This window comes from Mastigoproctus giganteus, chromosome 3, assembly GCF_048544385.1.
Source record: "Mastigoproctus giganteus isolate SK-2022 chromosome 3, ASM4854438v1, whole genome shotgun sequence".
Classification (NCBI taxonomy): domain Eukaryota; kingdom Metazoa; phylum Arthropoda; class Arachnida; order Uropygi; family Thelyphonidae; genus Mastigoproctus; species Mastigoproctus giganteus.
Window position 1 is genome coordinate 238,437,651 of NC_143577.1, and position 19,485 is coordinate 238,457,135.

General features: G+C 39.0%; 1 protein-coding gene across 1 annotated transcript in view; it reads right to left on the reverse strand.

The window, feature by feature from the left end:
* Positions 1–19,485, reverse strand: part of LOC150088919 (A disintegrin and metalloproteinase with thrombospondin motifs 9-like) — a 440,936-nt gene that overhangs the window by 370,997 nt on the left and 50,454 nt on the right. The window contains exon 2 of the mRNA XM_090370359.1: positions 9,584–9,912. Within this exon, the coding sequence (XP_090226485.1) occupies positions 9,584–9,912 (329 nt within the window). The remainder of the gene's footprint in view (positions 1–9,583; positions 9,913–19,485) is intronic.

Below are 19,485 nucleotides of genomic sequence, written 5' to 3' on the forward strand. Positions count from 1 at the left end.
CTACTCCTTCCAAAGTATTGGAGAAATCCATCTAGCGCCAACTCAAACTATCTCGAAACCTTCCATCTGATCAGTGATCGGCAATATGAATCCACTAGTGATATATTGATTTAAGTTACTCATCTTTGGTTAAATTCAATGGAAAAATTTGTGAAACTCAAGAAGTTGCTCCTAACTTTTCTAAGGCTTTTGAAAGTTTGACATAGTCTTCTAAACAATCTCCCTTTTTATGGATTATGGACTGATTTTTGCAATTGGTATTCCGGTTTTCTCTCTGACTGCTTTCTGCCGGTGATGGTAGTGGCTCTGTCTTCTAACTTCTGCACAACTTCTGGCATTCTGCAAGGTTCATTTCTTTCTCCCATTCTTTTCCTGTTATATATTAACTGATTTATTAAATAATACCCATAACGGAAAAACGATGCACAGGGATTTACGATTGTAATTATAGCCCACTGCATGGAGTAAAGGGTGAGGCGCAGCCCATTCTCGCATACTCACGCCTGACGGTATTTACATAGGGTGGGGGGGAAATTAATTTAGATATTCATAAAAATTTATAGAACTTAACGGATTAATAAATAAGCGCATATTTACACATAATTATATAACGCCTTAGTGCCCTCTGCACTAATTCTATACAGACGACAGTTAAACTCATAGACTTAGTCATTCTGCGAAGGAAATAATCACCAAAAAAGCCGATCAGCATTGTACAACACAAATTTCTGCGGGAGAGTCAGTACATGTTAAGAATTTCATGTTAAGGGTTCTTAATTTGTGATAGAAAAAGAAAGGGATGCAACTCTAGTTGAGAAATTTCCGCCTGTATGCTCTATCTGTAGCGAACTTAACATAGTCAGAATCGAGATCCTGAATTCTTTGAAGGAGTTTCTATGGCAAAAACCTGTCTGCCAAGTGAAGCCTAGATCTCACTGCAGAGAATGTTAGGCCAGCCCTGAGTTGGGCAGGTGGAATCTGCTAACCACACTGGTCCCGGAAATTTGGAGCTGAAATGAGCCTTGTTAGCATTTTAACAGCAATAATTATTCAAACGTTTTCCATTTTTATTTTCTGGAAGTCTGGGAATTGAGAACTGTTGCAAGTGCTGTGAGTGGGGGGGGGGGGTTGACATTGTACTCATCTGCGTACAGGCGCCTCAAGTTAGTGGGTGCTCCTGATCCACGGATTTTATGACAGAGAATACGGCCTAGTACAAAATTAGGATGTAGTTCCTGGTGTCTGCCACCTTAGTTGATATATCTTGAGGCGCATCAAAGGTTACACCCAGCTAAGTACGTTTCTGTAAAGTGGGGATTTGAATTCTCTGCATTGAAGGAGCCATCCTGTGTGGGATTTTTTTTCAGTGAGTATATTACTGGAGCTGATTTAGATGGCTGGATTTGAAGGCCAAATTGGGCGAAGTAAGTTCCATTTGGTTTAGCTGCTGGTTTATCCTTTCTGTGAGAAGTTGGGGTAGTTCGTTCTAGTAATATGAGTCATCATTGATATCATCCGTGTAACACGGTACGTAATTTCTTTCAGAAAGTAGTGTTAGAAGTAGCGCTGTGAAGAAGATCTCCAAGAGAATTCATCTTTTACTGACTGGAAAGCCTATCCATAATTTTACTGTTAATCGCACTGCATTCCACCTTCCAGTTTGAGGTTTGTCCTACACAAACAATTTCAACATCTCGAATTTCCGCCCACCATTTTTTTTTTTTTTTTTTTAATGCTGACCTCCACTTCACCAATGGGGTGAAGAAAACTTGGTTCCTCTTAATTCTTTAACCTTTAAAACTCAGTCCTGTCTTATTTCTCGTACAAGAAAGTTGGTCTTAAGCTTATCTTCAATAACACTCAGGTTTATAGTCGAGATAACATATATCTATGGGAATTACTCTCTCAATCTTTCTTATCACAACACATTTAAACACTAAACACATCACAAATATTACTTCCTCTGCATCAAGTTGGATTTTCTTCTAAACAATTACTCAACTCTGTACAAACTTCAAATCCGTCCTACCAATACTCCCCGAACCTATCTTAAACTTCTAGACTCCATAAGAGAGCAGTCAGGTTAATTAATGATCCATCTCTGACAAAGTCTTTTCACTCTGCTGTTCCATTTTCTGCTGCATGCCTATTCTGTGGATACTTCCACGGCACTGTTCTTTTGAATTGGCAATTGTAATTCCTCAATCTCTTCCAAAACAGTCCAAATATGTGCCGCAATCAGTCAGCATCCATTCATACTGCAACTCCAAACTCACAGAACCAAATTTTCCTCCTCATTTATTCGTTTCTACTTCTGTTATTTACAACAGCCTTCCTTCATATGTATTTCCCGTGAATACAATCTGAAGAAATTCAAATCTAATGTCAGCAACTGTCTTCAACCCATGCACGGTACTAAGTACTATAGGTTTTAATACCTCTCATGTTTGTAGTTTTCCCTTTTCACTATTTTACCAAACCGCAACTTCACGCTTGCTTAGGCATCAACTGACGCAGTTTCTACTTTTACTTTCGAAGTGAATCGACAGAAAATCACAATTTACGTTTTAGCTTTCACATAATTTTTGTCAAAATATTAACTGAACATTTTTGGTCACTTATACTTGCGGAAATCCAATATTGGAGAGTCTATAGCAATAGCCGTATTACAGAAACTGGATCACGCCAACAACGAAAGTATCACTCAATATTCGTTAGATGCTTTAAGTCAGAGTCGTTTTGATTTAAATGAAATGCAACAAAAATGTGTGGTACGTTAGATTTGGCGACTGATCTCTCTATATGTAATATTATTTTGCATAGAGAAATATCTTTTTTTCTTTGGCTCTTAAAAGAGCAGTTTTTTTAAGGTTAATAAAAAAAGACAATTCCATTGAGGTTATCATCTGAATAATCAGAAGTGTCGGATTCTCCAATAGAAATTTCCAAGCGTTCAACAGTACTCTAAAAGAGAGAATTCTATGGAATAAAATATTCCGTTATTAGTACTCTCTCTGTCAACTCGTCTAAGTCCCACATACTGTTTTCTCTCTTTTATTATAAGCTGGACATAGTTTTCGCACTGCAGAGTGGGAAAACTATGATTTATTCCTTCTACTTCAACTTTACAAGTGCGATTTTCACTTGCGACGAATTCTTTGATTTGGCTCCACACATGTTAAACCCAATCGTTTTCGATTGGGTTTAAATCGCAGTGGCATGGAGGCAAACCAAGAATTCGTATCAATACGATACGAATCGTATCCAATGCGAACCTCGAAAACATGAGCTAATTCGACCTCCAACATATCGGAATTCCACGGAATCTTTTATTCCATAGAATTCCGATTCGTTCTGTCAGCCAGGTTTCGATGTCTAATTTTTTGGTAGACGTCGTTGGGATATCTTCCATACGAAACTATGGTATACAGCATTATGTAAAACGACAATGCTGTTTGGCTCAATATTTGGTAACAGTTTGTTGGCAAACTAATCTTCTTAATGTGGGCCATTCACTTTCCCATGGTAATCACCTATAGATCTTTTTTGGCTCGAAGAATGACTTGCGTTGGAGACAAATCCTTTACAACTACCAGCATGTGTAATTATTAGCCTTTCTCAGAAGGAGCTTTCAAACTAGTAGATAATTATGGTTGTGTCTTGCCAAACTTTTTCTTTTGTATGCCCATAATTTATCTAGGTTTCATCAGTATAAGAAATTAGCCTACCTTCACAGAATGCTGAATATCTCTTAAATAGCATCGACGCCACTGTGAATATCGCCTCGATCGATCAATATTGACAGCCACTTGCTTTTACAAATTTTGAATCCCGGTTCCTTTATATTTCGTACTGTACGTTAACAAACATTTATAACCATCATCAGCTTTTCGCTGTGGAAATTTCATTCCTGAAATAAAATTCATGCACTTTTTTCTTTTTTTTCGTACCTTTACATTCTTGTCTGGGTTTCAGTCTTTGATGGTCGCTTCTTTCAGGGCTTTGTGGATGATTCGTACCGCTGAAGTTCAGTCCATCTTTTTAATAGTGCAATCAGAAACACCAGTTCAATCTGCAGCCAAAGCGAGTATCTCATTATGTGATTTATCTGGATGTTTTTCATTTAATTTGCGAGATACATCATTCATGCATAATTTTCAACCTGCTTGGGGTAGAATCTGTCTTTAATTTCTAAAAGGAATGCAGATAATTTTCATGCATTTCATGATACTTTCTGAACCACTTCTTCAGTGACTGAATTTCTTCTCTTATTAACTCTGTCAAGTTTTTTTTTTTTTTTGTTAGTTGTCGGCGCATCGGCTTCTGTGGCCATATTGCACCTACCAAGTTTTTTTGCATTTTCTACTGTGATCCAAGCCCGAGGCGGGATTCGAACCCGCGACCTTTGGGTTGCCAGGCAGGCACTTTACCCACCCGGCGCTCTGTCACGTACACACCAACTTAGTGTATACTGTTGATATACATTAAGTAGTTTAGACTGTTGACTGTTCTCCATTTCAATTTACCTGCGCAACATGTCGCTACAAGAACAATTTAAAGTCCATCCTTCCTTAGACACTTTAAAATGGAATGTGCATTTTTTTTTTTTTTTTTTTTTTTTTAATTCCACAGAATAGTTGCACTACACTAAAAAAATAATTTTCTACTCTTGTCCAAAAGACTGAAAATAGGGACTTTCACATTATCCGATTATCCGAGGCAACTTCAGCTTCTTAAAATCCACACCTCTCTATATAAATTTTTATCATTTTATCTAGAGATAACTGTCGAAACACGAGAGAGAAACATTGATAAGAAATTGTTCAGAAGCAAACGTTGTCTTCAGCTGACGTACTTGTGGTACTCTTACTGTAAGAAATTCAAATTGCATGCAGTTAGATTAAAAGCGAAAATATTTCTCTTTCAAGTGGACAGAATGATTTGTACTTTTGTCTTCAGGTATTTACATCTCTCTGTTCGGTCGTTTTTATTCATCAGTAAAAAGGATATTCTCTCATGTCCCAAAGGATGGGTGTAACTTTGACCATTTTAACTCTTACAGAAGTTATTTGTACATGTGTTGTCGATGTCCTTGTGAAAACTTGGTTGTGCCACTATCAAAAGATTACCAGGTAAAAGTCAAAGTATTACGACAAGACGAACAAAAACCAAGAGGATTCATGCACTCGGGCTTTGGCCAAGGACATACCATTAATCATCAGTGACAGAGAAACTTTCGTAGTGAATGTTGGCAGCGAGGCCCACGTGTTGTCTACACAAGAGGACGAGATAGCCGAGGTGACTACTTGACACTCACGGCAGAAAGTGTCATGTTGTGACCGGATTGAGAATGCCATTGTGTAAGCAGCATCAATGCCATTTGATACTTGATCAGGTGTGTTCGCGAGCGGAAATATTTAGCAATGCCTTTAACCAGTAGATGGCAGTCTAGTCAAGGACAACAATAATTGCAGAAGCTAATGAACGAATTTGCAAGATTACTGTTGCTAAAATTACAAGAACTACGATTCTTGCTGTTTTGTTTCTTTTTTATTTGAACTTTCATATTTCCAGCATAAAAAAAATGGCTTAGTTATGGTAATAGTATTGGTATTAACAATGGACACATGGTGCAAGGAAGCCAAAATAATAAATAAATAAAATAATAATAATGAAATAAAATAATAAGAGAAAAGGAAATAGACAACCTATGCGTTTCCTGGAGATGATTGTCCAGCTGACCTCTGAATTTCCCCAAACTGTCAGCCTCTACCACTCTTGTAGGTAACTTATTCCAGTAATTTATAACTCGCTGGCTAAAATAAAACTTCCTGCAATCCAGTCTAAACATCTCCCTCCGTAACTTCAATTTATCGCCCCTGGTTCTAGAATCATTTATAACCGTGAAAATATGTATGCCGTAAACACCTCAATCAAGTCTCCTAGAGGGTATCTAGTTTCCAAGCTCTGCAACCCACATATTCGAAGTCTTTCTTCATAAGGACGCCCTTTTGCCGATCTCATTAGACGAGTTATCTGTCTTTGGACCCTTTCAAGAAACTGAAATTTTTCTTTAGGTGCGGTCTCCATACTTGGACACAGTATTCCAAGTGTGGTGTAACAATAGCCTTATATAATGGGATTATGACATCCTTATCTCTGCTAGCAAATGTTCGATGAATCATCGATAGGACACCATAGGCCTTCCTTGTAACCTGTCTACAATGCTCGGAGAACTTTGTCTGACCGTATCATAACACCCAAGTCCCTTTCCTCCACTACTGGCTTTAGTTCAACTCCACCAAGTGTATAAGTTATTTTGGGGTTACTGTTCCCCAGGTGTAATACCTTACACTTTGCTGGATTAAAGCATAACTGCCATTTTTCTAACCATTCCTGAAGTCTATCTACGTCACTCTGAAGAAGTGCCCTAGTGCTTGGCGGTGATCATTAACTACGCTACCAATCTTTACATCATCTGCAAATTTAGACATCACGCGCTGTATCCCTTAATCGACGTCATTTATGAAAATCAAAAACAACAGTGGTCCTAATATCCAACCAGCTAATAAACTAAGTATGGCGGATGTTCATCCGTTATTATTTAAATAACACCATCAACAGCCAACTCCTGATCTGTAATATGGGTGTCTAGGGAAAAATGGTAATTTAATTTTTTTTTCAGATAACCTACCCTGCAAGAGAAAGTGAACTGTATCCTTTGGCTAGCAGAGCTCATGTCCGTATCAGCGGTTAGAGGAAAATTTAAGACGCATTACGCAAAGGAAGCACCGCACAGAAATCCACTTCCAAACTGGATGAAGACGAGGGGACTGTGGCACCTGTCGAGGAAATTCTTCAGCAAAGCTCACGAATATCACTAAGACAGGCATCTCTAGAATCTGGTGTTCCTAAAGAAACAGTACACAAAATTCTTAGAGTGAAATTGCACAAGCGACCTTACGAGATTCATGTGCATCAAATGTTGCTGTCGTTGTTGTTTGGTTTTTAGGAGCATTAGCAACTAAGGCTATATTGCTCCGGGGATATGCTGTGGCGGTTATTCCCTGACCTTTCCGCATCCTCCGTATTTGGTGGTGACGGGCTCGAACCCCGGTCTAATCTACGCACTGCTGCTCCTGTCCACCTGGCTACGGAGGCGCCTCTCAAATATTGCAGGAAGAGGACTGCCATATGAAATTAGCTTTCTTTCACGATTGTTGTTTTTAAAATAGGGTTTTAGGAGCATCAGCGACTAAGACTATATGGCTTCGTGTAAATTGCGTGTTTGTGTTCGATTTTCTGTTTGCTGAACGAAAAACCAGAGTTTCTGGGAGAAACAAACCTATGCTACCCTCGCCTGAGACCGACTAACTCAACCAAGTTGTGAAAAAGGCCCATAATTCCTCGCGTCATTGACGGGACTCGAACTGAAGTCTTTTCCCCCCTGGTGTGGGGTGATTCTACTAACCGTGCTACCCACGAGGGCTTTCTTTCACGAGTTTAATGAAAATTTTTCAAACGGCATCTTATCTCTTGACAATTTAATGTTTAGTGATGAAGTATTAGTGGCAAAAGTAATCCTCATAAGTGTCGTATCTGGAGGACAAAGAAACCACAAGAATTCTGGGAACATGAAAAGGATTCCCCGAATTCAATGTCTAGTGTGCCATGGTAAAAAAAAAAAGCAAAATTAGTATATTTTTTTGCAAGAAACGGTGGTTAACTTGCAGCGCTACCGGTTTTTTTTTTTTTTTTTTTTAATTTCGGAAGTAAGACAATTAAATTGAAGCCTGTACGGTTTTTTTTAAGCAAGATGCAGAGTACCTTGCCAATTCGCACGGAGTGATCCATAATTTTTAAAAGAAGTCTGCCCAAACAAATGGATCAGAAGAGATGGGCTAATTGCTTAGCCTGCTCATTCATCCGATTTGTCTCCCATTAGACTTTTATCTATGGGAGCATGTTAAAAGTATGGTTTACTCCTCAAGCGATCTTCGTTCCAGGATCACAAATGCAAGTAGTGCCGTAACTGAAACAACCGGAGAACGTGTTTATGGAATTGCAAAACCGTATTACACTTTGTATTAGTAATGATGGAAGTTATATTGAATCTTAAACAATTTTGTGATTGTTTAAGTCTAAAAACCACAATAAACTACTCTTCTGGGAACATACGAGTAAGCCCACAAGGACTTTATGGGTATCCTATATTGTATAATTATTTTGACAAAGCCAAGAAGTTTTAGATTTGTACGTAATAAAACTTGAAATTCAAAGTGCGTTACCCAAAGTTTAGTGGCAATTCGCTCTGCTGTTGATAACCACTAAAGTTAAGTACAAAGGCCGCTGTAGCCGAGTAATGTAGCCGCTGTAGCGCGTGGGTGCATAAGTACAAGTGCCTTGAGTGACCCGGGTTCAACCCCATGACTGCTGAATACGGTGCTGTTTCTTGTATTCTGTCTGTCTTGTGAACTCCTCTGACCGTTTGGTCGTCCCGGAGTATAAACAGAAAATTTATTATTTTTTTATTTCATCACTACACCACCGCGTTCATCTTCAAGCTTAGTGCTGTTACAAAATTCCCGGATGGCTCTAGTTCAGTGACGTTATTCTTACGCTGAAAGACGGATGGGGACATTTCAAAGTGAGTGTGGTCAGCGTTAACTTTTTTTTTTTTATAACCATCCCCTTGGTAAACATATCCTTAAAAATAAAACTTGTGTTCGTTTTTAGAAGAGACATGGCAGCAAATAACACATTAAAGTCTGATCAAATCAACTTAGACTTGATGATAGGCCGAACTATTTTGAGAATCTCAATTGCCAATTGATCGGCAGGCATTATCCAGCCACGTGCTTCCAAAACAGCATCTTCCTACTTTCGGCATGTATATAAACATCTAAAGGTTTCTCTGACACATACAAACTGGTGACAGCCCTTCTCTGTCTTTTTCACTCTTCCTGCCTCCTTCTCCACGTGTAGGTGGCAACGTTACCAAGACAACCGCCACTTTACGAACAGAATGTACGACCTCTAAGTACCTAAACGAACGACCTGTTTTCAAGGTTATCCACGAATTTTTATGCAATACTTACGGAGGGATTCTCCGTGACACCGATTGTCGGCGTTGGAGATCTACGTTCGGTTCTTTTGGTGTCTGGATGGAAGGAAAGATAAACATTTGAGTTACTGAAACCAGCAATTTTATACTGCACTTAACATTCGATCCAGGTGCTCAGGTTTCTGAAAGTACGGTAGACAGTGCCATCTGTGGCAAGTTGGTGAAGCTATGAGTCGCATATTTTTTTTTTCTTTTAATTTATTTTTCCCTTAAACCTGACACGTGTTTTTCTCTCTGAAATACGAGCTGTAAACTGAAACAGTCAATGACACTAAGTACTGGTTTAAAAAACAGTGCAAGGAATTTCGCTAGTTTTTCATAAGGGTTGGTTAAATACTATATAAGACCTCTTTCCAATACAAATTACAGGATTGGATTTAAGTATTGCACATGTCATTTACTACAAAGTATACTACAATAAGTTCATCTTTGGTCACTACCATTACAAATATAACTTACCATTCCCTGACAAAGACTGACTGATACCCGTGACTGAGGATCCGAGAGCAGATGACCCGTATAGAAACAGTTCCTTTCAATGATAGGATGGAGGTGTAGCGTTGTATTATCACCCCATGACGTCACATGTTGCATATGACAATGAGGTCTGATGAAGGAGGCAATGTGCTCTAGAACTATGTTAAATGTCTTGTTATAGGCCACAAACTTGTACTGGGCATGGATGTCCCATTCCTGTAAGCTACGCTTCCTGAAATGCCTAGAGAGATGGTACGATCGCCCTCTGGTGTCCACTCGAAGTGGGTAAACTTTTTCAGCCGACGTAGCAACTGAAAAAGACAAAGCTATGAGTACATTAGGATAACTATAAATTAGAGAGTTTGATATGATATGCTTTTCAATTTTTTTTTTTTTTTCTGTTTTTAGCATCTGTTTCCAAAACTTTTTACCTTTACAGAAAAGTGGATGTATTTCATTAATTAATTCGACACCACAGCATTTTTTTTTTTCTTTTCCTTATCTTTAAAGTTGATCGTGAACACAACGGTACGCAACTTCCTTTGTTTCGGGCCAGTAACACGTTGACGAGAGAGAGAAATAAAAGTAAATTTAATGTAGCATTAGCATTAGTAGAGGCATTTGATGCAAGAAAGCAAGCTTATGCAGCATCAGCCAAAAAAAAAAAAAAAAAAAAAAAAAAATTAAGTAACATAAATAAATAAAAATAACCACTTCCACTTCACCCCTCTGTTCGTTCGAAATACCTGTCCAGCTGAGCCTTAAACTTATTTAGGCTATCAACTTCCACGACAAGGGATGGAAGTCTGTTCCACCCACCAACCACCCGCTGGCTAAAGGCAAATTTCCGCACATCTATCCTACATCTGTCTTTCCTCAATTTGAATTTATGCCCTCTCAGGTGATTTTTCTGAGCTAGAGGAAGAATCCCATCAGCATTGAGCATGCTCAAACCATTCAAGGCTTTGTACACCTCTATCAGATCACCCCGCTGGTGCCTAGTTTCCAGACACTGTAATTTGCAAAACTTAAGCCTTTCTTCGTAAGAGAACCCCTTTGTCCCATTCACCAATCTAGTTGCCCTTCTCTGTACTCGTTCCAGCAGCTCTACATCCTTCCTGAAATGAGGCCTCCAGGCCTGTATACAGTACTCTAGGTGTGGCCTGACCATTGCCTTATACAAGGGAATAATCACCTCCTTATCCCTGCTAGAAAAATTCCTATATATCATTGACAATACACCATGAGCTACTCTTGCAGCTCGTCTGCACTGCTCAGAGAACTTCATATCTGCCTGCACCACCACCCCCAGGTCCCTTTCATTCTCTACCACTGTCAGTGTAGTACCACAGAGTTGATACGTTGCTCTGGGGTTGCTGTTTCCCATATGTAGTACTTTACATTTGTCAATGTTAAACTTCATTTGCCACCTCGAAGCCCATCTGCTCAACCTTTCCAAATCCTGTTGCAGCAGCATAGTGTCAGTAGTGTCCTTGACAACCCTGCCAGCCTTCGTATCGTCTGCAAACTTGGACATTAAGCCTGATATACCATCATCAATATCATTTATAAATACAGAAAACAATAAAGGCCCCAATACTGAACCCTGAGGGACTCCACTAATAACATTAGTCCACGATGAGCAGTGTCCATTGATTACCACTCTCTGTCTTCTCCCCCTCAACCACCCCTTTATCCATAGCAGCAACTTGCCTCCAATGCCACACTGCTCCAATTTGTGCAGCAGTCTTCCATGTGCAACAGTATCAAAAGCCTTTCTAAGATCCAAGTATATAATATCAAAGTTATTCCCTGCATCCAGTTCTTTTGTGACTGCATCATAGTATCCAATCAAATTGGTCAGGCAAGACTTCCCCTTAACAAAACCATGCTGTGTCCTAGCTATAACTGAAGTCTTGTCTAGATGATCCTGCAGTGCTTCTTTCACCAGTGCCTCCATTAATTTTCCGGGAACAGAAGTTAAACTCACAGGTCTATAATTACTTGTGTCAGCCTTTGATCCCCCTTTGTGAATTGGGGTCACATTTGCACATCTCCAGTCAATGGGTACCTCCCCTGAGTCCAAGGAAGCTCTCATAATTATGGCTAAGGGTTTGCTTACCTCCTTTGCTGCCTCCTTTAATATAACTGGATAGATCCCATCCACCCCAGGTGCCTTTCTTGTGTTTATCTTCAACAATTTCTCCTCCACTTTGCTCTCAGTTATTACAAGATTCTCTAGCTTACTGCTAGAGTTGAATACACCTCTGGCATTCCCCTCGCTGAATAACTCCTCATGTGTGAATGTCGATGCAAAATATTCATTTAGTTTGTTAGCTACCCGAGCAGGGTCATCAACAGTTGACCCATCGATCTCAAGTGGACCAATCTGATTCATCCCCTTCCTTCTAGAGTTTACATAAGTAAAGAACTCTTTGCTGTTTTTCTTCGCATCCCTTGCCAAGGATCTCTCGTAATCTGCCTTCGCCTGCCTAACCTCCTTTGTAACTTGGTTACAGATCAACTTGTATCTATCATAGGCGTCCGTGTCACGTGTTAATTTGTATGTATCCCATGCATTTTTCTTCTCTGCCATATGCCTCATTAGTTCATCTGACAACCATTTAGGCCTAAACCTTGAACAGTATTTCTTAGTTGGTATGTAAAGCCTAGTAGCTTCCACGATAAGTTCTTTGAAAGCTTCCCATTTTGAATTTGCTGTTGGCAATATCATCAGTTGATCCCACTGTATAGAATTTAAATACTGTCTCAGCCCATTGTAGTCGCCTTTACGAAAGCAATACCCCTTCCCTTTACCCCTAATGGTAGTTACCTCTTTGAGTAACTCCCACTTCAGCACACTGTGATCACTGCCACCAAGTGGTTCATTTATCTGCAGATTCTTAATGCATGAAGAATCACTACTGATAATCAAATCAAGAGTATTACTCCCTCTAGTTGCCTCCCGAACATGCTGATGTAGAAAACAATCATCCAATAAATCCACAAAAGCCTTGCTACTGTGTGAGTGACCAGCCCCCAAATTCCAGTCAATATCTGGGAAATTAAAATCCCCCATTATAAGACTCTCTGATTTACTGGCCCACTCTATTTCTCCGAACAGTTTCTTATTATACTCATCAGAGTCATTAGGCCTATAGCACACTCCTACTCTCAATTTTGATCTCCCAATGCTTATGTCACACCAAACTGACTCGACACTGCACTGTCCAGCGATGTCGACTGGCTTCACTTCCTTGGATTTTGTGTTTTTTAACTAATAGCATAACCCCTCCTCCCTTCCTATCCTGTCTATCCTTTCTGTAGACATTGTACTCCCCAAATTCCAGTTCTGCATTTCTTATATCTGTGTGACACCACGTCTCTGAAATCCCCACAATATCTGCCTTTGATGTTTTGAGCAACACCTCAAATTCATCAAATTTATTTACTAAACTCCTAGCATTGGTGTACACACAAGTATACATGCACCTGTTCTTTTTCTTAGCTACCCTAACACAACCCATGTGTTTACTTGTACCCCAATGATTCCCAGCAGTCTCTGAAATATCCTGCATCTTATTTTCCAGGCTGCGGCTCATTCCAATAGAAGCAGTGCAAGAATCACTTTCACCTCTGCCAGTGGCTACTGTTAATCTATTAGTCCTTGTATCCCCCCAATCTAGCAGTTTTCCGACCCACCTAACATTGCCTCGATAGCATCAGCAAACATTCTTGCACCCTTTCTATTTAAGTGTATCCCATCCCTGTAGAAGCCGTCTCTCCTGTTAACAAGTACAGACCAGGCTGAAAAAAATTCTACCCCTTGAGCCCTGCACAATCTTTCTAGGGCCGAATTGATTGACAGGGCTCTCATCATATACTCCCTCCTATCGTGTCTGGGCAGAATTGCAGACACTTTCAATTTCAACCCTAATTCACTGCTTTTTTTCATCAGTGACCTGTACTTGTCAAGTAATTCCTCCGGTCTCCTACTCTTAATGTCATTAGTGCCAACGTGTACAACTATATCACCTTTTGTGCCCTTAAAGGATGATATCCGCTCTACAACGTCATCAACTTTTGCCCCTGGCAGACATACCCTGGTCCTATTCCACCTATCCTTTTTACAAAGCATGTTTCCCGTTTCCCTGACAATAGAGTCACCAACAACTACTAGTTCCTTTGGGACCAGCGCATTCTGCCTTGGGGGTTGCCGCTGTGTTCCGCGATGACCAAGTGCAAGCTCTGGCATTGGTGTGGGCAGCTGAGAGCTTGATGGGCCCCTCACTTGTAATCCTTCGAGGGCATCCACCCTATCCTTCAAGCTCTCATATAGGCCCATAACAATGCTGAGTTGTCGCCTTATCTCCTTACACTCCTTGCATCGCACACACACAAAGACATCCCCCATGGCAGTATCATGTCCCATACTTGACTGCTCCGCAAACATCAAGCAAATAGTGCATCTTACAAGGCTGTGATTCAGAGGACAACTTCCCCCCTCAGTTCTCCCCTGGGCCACAGCATTCCCATTAGCTTGAGCCCTTTGCTTTGCTGCTCTGGTTTGAGTCATGATTTAGATTTACTTTCAATAAAATTTCAATTTCTGTACAAAATTAAATCCTAAACTTGTATCCAAACAGTTATAACGCTATATTTATGTTTCAGTAACGAGTGTTATCTACGGAATATTTACGTTTCAGTAACGAGTGTTATCTGCGAAATCCCTTTATATAACTTTCGTATCAAGTTATGTATTAATTATTTGTTTTTACTAATTATTTATGTTACGTAACCTAAGTGGTTATATGTATAATTAATTATGTTAAATATAATTAATTATATTACGTTTGTAATCTAAGTCGTTATATGTATTTATTTAAACGTACAATTTAACTGCTAACGAAGTTCAACTAACGCTATCTAGTACGGTATATCGTATCACAAAGGCGGGAAAATTACGAACGGTTAGCGGAGTTGAAACACGTGGAAACCTTTACCGATACTTTTATGCAATTACAAGGCCGAGTAAAGAATAAATACACCAAATTAATCAGAAAATCACAAAATAATGTTATACTACTAAATTTAAATCAAAAGTTTTAGAAAAACAATAATTTCAAATCAATAAATAAGAAAAATCCACTTAGCGGCTTTGAAAACGACCTTCTCTATGTATAATTCAATAGCTGAATTTTAATCTATCAGTTATATCAATATATGCAATGAAACCAGTACTGATATGCGCCAGAATTCTTTGCGATATCCTTTGGGACACGACGCAATACCTATTTAGAAAGCTCTCCATCAGTGGTTTTGCTTCTTATCACTTGTTTTGGAGAGATCTGGAATCGAATCCCTTCGAAAACTGCAGGAATTCTTAAAGGACTCTTCAACCGGGCTGTAGTTAGCTGATTTCAGTCGCAGGAAATAGGATTTCGCCCTTGAATTACTGCGTTTTTCAGCCTGCACAACATGTAACTGAGCTCAGAACTGCAAATCTGCAGCATTTTTAATTTTTTTTCCTCTCTGTAATTCTAACTGACAATGAACTGATTCTCTTGAGTCAGTAAGTACGATGGTTGACTAATTTAGTAACGAAGATGTGAGAAGTAACACTGATAATTTAAATTTCTTAAATAGCATATATCAGGGAAAGAGTAAGAAGCAATATGCAAAATCTGCTGTCATTCAGAGATTAAATGTTCACCTAATCAGGTGTGTAATCACGTGCAGGTATGAACCTATAGCGAGGCCCTTCATGCTTGATTTATCTTGTCTAGCAAAATGGCCCGCTCTATTCATAGTAGATTGGAGTCATCCCATTTTCACTCCCTGCAATAAACTCGTTTCTTGGCATTTGGAAATATCTTCCAGCTCATTAGCGACTCAACATGTTCACTGGGCAAATATTTAGAACATTTTCTATGTACAAGTGGGAAGGGCTTGTTTGCACGAATGCCAAGAGCTATCCTAAATATGAGAAAAATCTATGTGGGTAAACAAGAGTACGTTAGATATATTTAGATTTAACAAGTTAATGTACGAGTGCGTTACATTGCAGGCACGTTAGGTTTATATTTCAAAAAAAATTATTTAAAAAATTAAGTGAATTTTCTTTTCTGTGATTAATATAAGTGAAAAGTCAATAAATAATTATCTTGTTACCAATTGATTACTAATCGATTATTTAATGATATATAAAAGTAATTGTTTTTACTTCACTGAATAAATATCACGTACTTCCCAAAGTAATAATCTTTCCACATTTTGTAATACTGTACTTTGCAATATGAACTGCAACACATATTTCAGGCTCTATGATTTAATAAATTAAATTCATTAAATCAGTTTACTTATTTCTTCGTGGATTTTAATAACAATTGAAATATAAAATTTAAGTAATATTGAAAATAACTGAAATATAACAGTCCAGAAAAAATATTTCTGTGATAATAAGCAAATAGCAAATTCATGCTTTATTAGCATTAGTTGAGATATATGACGCAAGAAAGCAAGCTTATACAGCATCAGCCAAGAGGGGGGGGGGAAACCTTCCCATATCACCCATTCGGTCACGCCAAATGTTTATCTAATTCAGCCTTAAATTTATTTAAGCTATCAAATTCTACAACAACAACAAGAATGGACTACTGTTCCAAAAATCAACAACCCACTGGCTAAACGCAAACTTCCGCACATCTATTCTACAGCGGTCTTTCCTCAATTTGAATATATCCCCCCCCCTCAGGTTCTTAGTCTGAGCAAGGGGAAGTTGTTGTTGTTGTTTGTTGGATTTATTGGTGCAAGGGCGACTAAGGCCATAATGCACCTATTTCAATCTTATTTGATGCATGATTGTTATATTAAATAAAAGGATTCAGATCAGGTGATATTTGTTTATCAATTTGAGGAAGGTAAAAACATCAATTAATATCTTGTCGGTCTCCGAGAATCTGTTGTAAGGTAAGTTTATTAGAAGAATATAGATGTGAAGAGAAAGCTGTTTTTCGTTCTCTCAGATATAATGGGCATTCAATGATCAAGTGGTTTACTGTGAGTTGAGTTTGACAGTTGCTGCATCGTGGAGGGTCATCCTGAGTGAGTAAATAACTATGAATTAGGTGAGTATGTCCTATTCGAATTCTAGCAAGTACTACTTCTTCCTTTCTATTGCCTCTTAGGCTTGATAGCCACTTCTTGTGATCCTTTTTAATCTGAAAAAGCTTATTGCTCTTTTCTCCCTGCCAAATGGATAGCCATTTTTTTCTAACATTGGTATGTATGATGCGTTTTAAATCTGTGTAAGGTATCTGCATGTCTGATTTTATGTGACTGGCGTTCTTGGCTGCAAGATCCGCTTGTTCGTTTCCTCTGATTCCAGAGTGCCCAGGTATCCAACAGAAAATTAATTTTTGCCTGTTTGCAAGAAGCTGCGCTAACTTGGTTTGAATTTGTTGTAGAAACGGATGACTGGAAGGAAATTTACACTGAAGAGCAGATACAGCACTTAAGGAATCGGTGTAGATAATAGTTTGAGATATAATGACTGTTTTACATTGTCTAGAGCCATCAGGATAGCATACAGTTCTGCAGTGTAAATACTGTACTCCGAAGGGAGCTGCTGGGATATTGTATTGTTTGGTAGAACTGCAGCTGCTCCAACTTTATTATCTGTCTTGGAACCGTCAATGTAAATTTGGGTAAAACTAGAGAACTGAAAAGAGTGAGTTGCATGGATCTGCTGAATACTGAAATTTGGAAGTGCATTCTTTCCCCATTGTTGGAAATGTTGGTCAACATTGGCCAAGGGTATTTGCCATGGTGGCATAGCCGTGCTAATATCTTGAATTATGTCATTCATATTTAGTTCGCTGCACGTAGTTATGCTTTGTAATCTAATGCCACATGGTTTATTCTGCAAAGGTTTATTTTGGTACAAATTATGTTGTACCATAATTTGTAATTTGTTGTACCATCCTATAAAACAGTATTTATTCACCCATTTTGGGGTGAATAAATACTGTTTTATAGGATGATATGGGAAACTTCTGATTTTTGCTGCATAACTTAATAACAGAGCTTGCCGTCGAAGAAATAGGGGTGGTTCATGTGCTTCCGTATAGAGACTCTGAACTGGCGATGTACGAAAAGCTCCCAGTGCAATTCGGAGGGCATTGTGATGTACTGGGTCGAGCCATTTTAATACACTTTCTCTGGCTGAGGCATATGCAGGTGACCCATAATCTAGTTTGGACCTTATGAGCGACCGGTATAAGTGCAGCAGCATGTACCGATCTGCACCCCATGACATAGCGGAAATTGCCCTGAGGAGATTCAGCTTCTTTAGACAGGTTGTACGAATGTGTTTAATATGCTCTAAGAAACTAAGTTTTCTATCCAGAATTAGTCCAAGAAAGCTAATACTCTGTTGAAAAGAAATTGGATGAGAATCAAGATGTAAATCGGGATCTGGATGGAAATTCCGTTTACGGCAAAAATGAATTGCTGTTGTTTTTTGTTTTGAAAGTCTGTATCCATTATTTTTGGCCCACTGAACAAGCTTGTTAATTGTACCTTGAAGCTGCCTTTCAATGAAACGCATGTTTTGTGAGTGGCTTGAGATCGCCAGATCGTCAGCATACAGATAAGTTTCAACTGTGTCGGGAATAACTTTTGTAATGGAATTAATCCTGAGAGAGAAGAGCGGGGCACTAAGCACAGAATCTTGAGGGACCCCCTTTTCTTGCACAAAAGTTTGTGAGAGAGCAGAGTGAAATCGTACCTGAAAGGTCCTATTGCTCAAAAAGTTCTGGATAAATTTTGGAAGATGACCACGAATACCGGATTCATAGAGATCGTGAAGAATTCCATACCGCCAGGTTGTATCAAAAGCTTTTTCGATGTCAAAACATATCATCACTAGGTGTTCGTTCCTGAGAAATGCATTTCGGATATTTCCTTCAGCTTTGACCATAAGGTCAAGTGTTGATCTAGTTCTTCGAAATCCATATTGATTTTGACTTAGAATGCATTCAGTCTCTAGGAACCATCTCAATCTGGCATTAATTATTTTTTCTAATGCTTTTCCTATACAACTAGTTAACGCTATCGGTCGGTAATTTACTGGATCTGAATGGTCCTTTCCTGGTTTTGGGAAAGCTAGTACGATAGAATGACGCCAACTGGTAGGGTAGTAGTCTTCGCCAAAGATTCTATTATACAGTTTTAGCAGAGCAGAAAGGGATTCTTCACTCAAGTGATATATCATGGCATAGTACACTCCATCAGGGCCAGCAGCACTATTTTTGGATCTTGCAAGTGCGCTACGTAACTCTGCCATGGTAAGGGGTACATTATATGGATGCTGTCGTGAAGTACTGAAATTGAGATTATGTTTTTCTGCTTGTATTTTATGTGCCTGGAAACTTGGCTCAAATGCGGTTACAGCGGAGATTTTTTCAAAGGTTTCACCTAATGTATTAGAAATATCGGGAGGATTGCAGATTTCTTTGCCTTTTAGATATATTATCGGAGTGGTTATAGGTGGATATTTTCCATTAATTCTTCGAACTTTATTCCAAACAGTTCTGATATTTGTGGTCCTGTTTATAGAGGAGGTATATTTAGACCATGTCTCTTTTTTGCTTATTCGTTGTATGTGACGAGATTTAGCTCTAGCTTTCTTGAACTGTATGAGGTTAGCTGTGGTTGGGTATTTACGAAATAAGTTCCAGTATCTATTCTTCTCTTTTTTCGCATTGCTACAGGCTTCATTCCACCATATTTTTGGGTGGGAGCGAGTTTTCATGGATGATCTGGGTATACTGGTTTCTGCAGCTGCTATCATTTGCTGAGTTATGTAAGTTACGGCAGAGTCA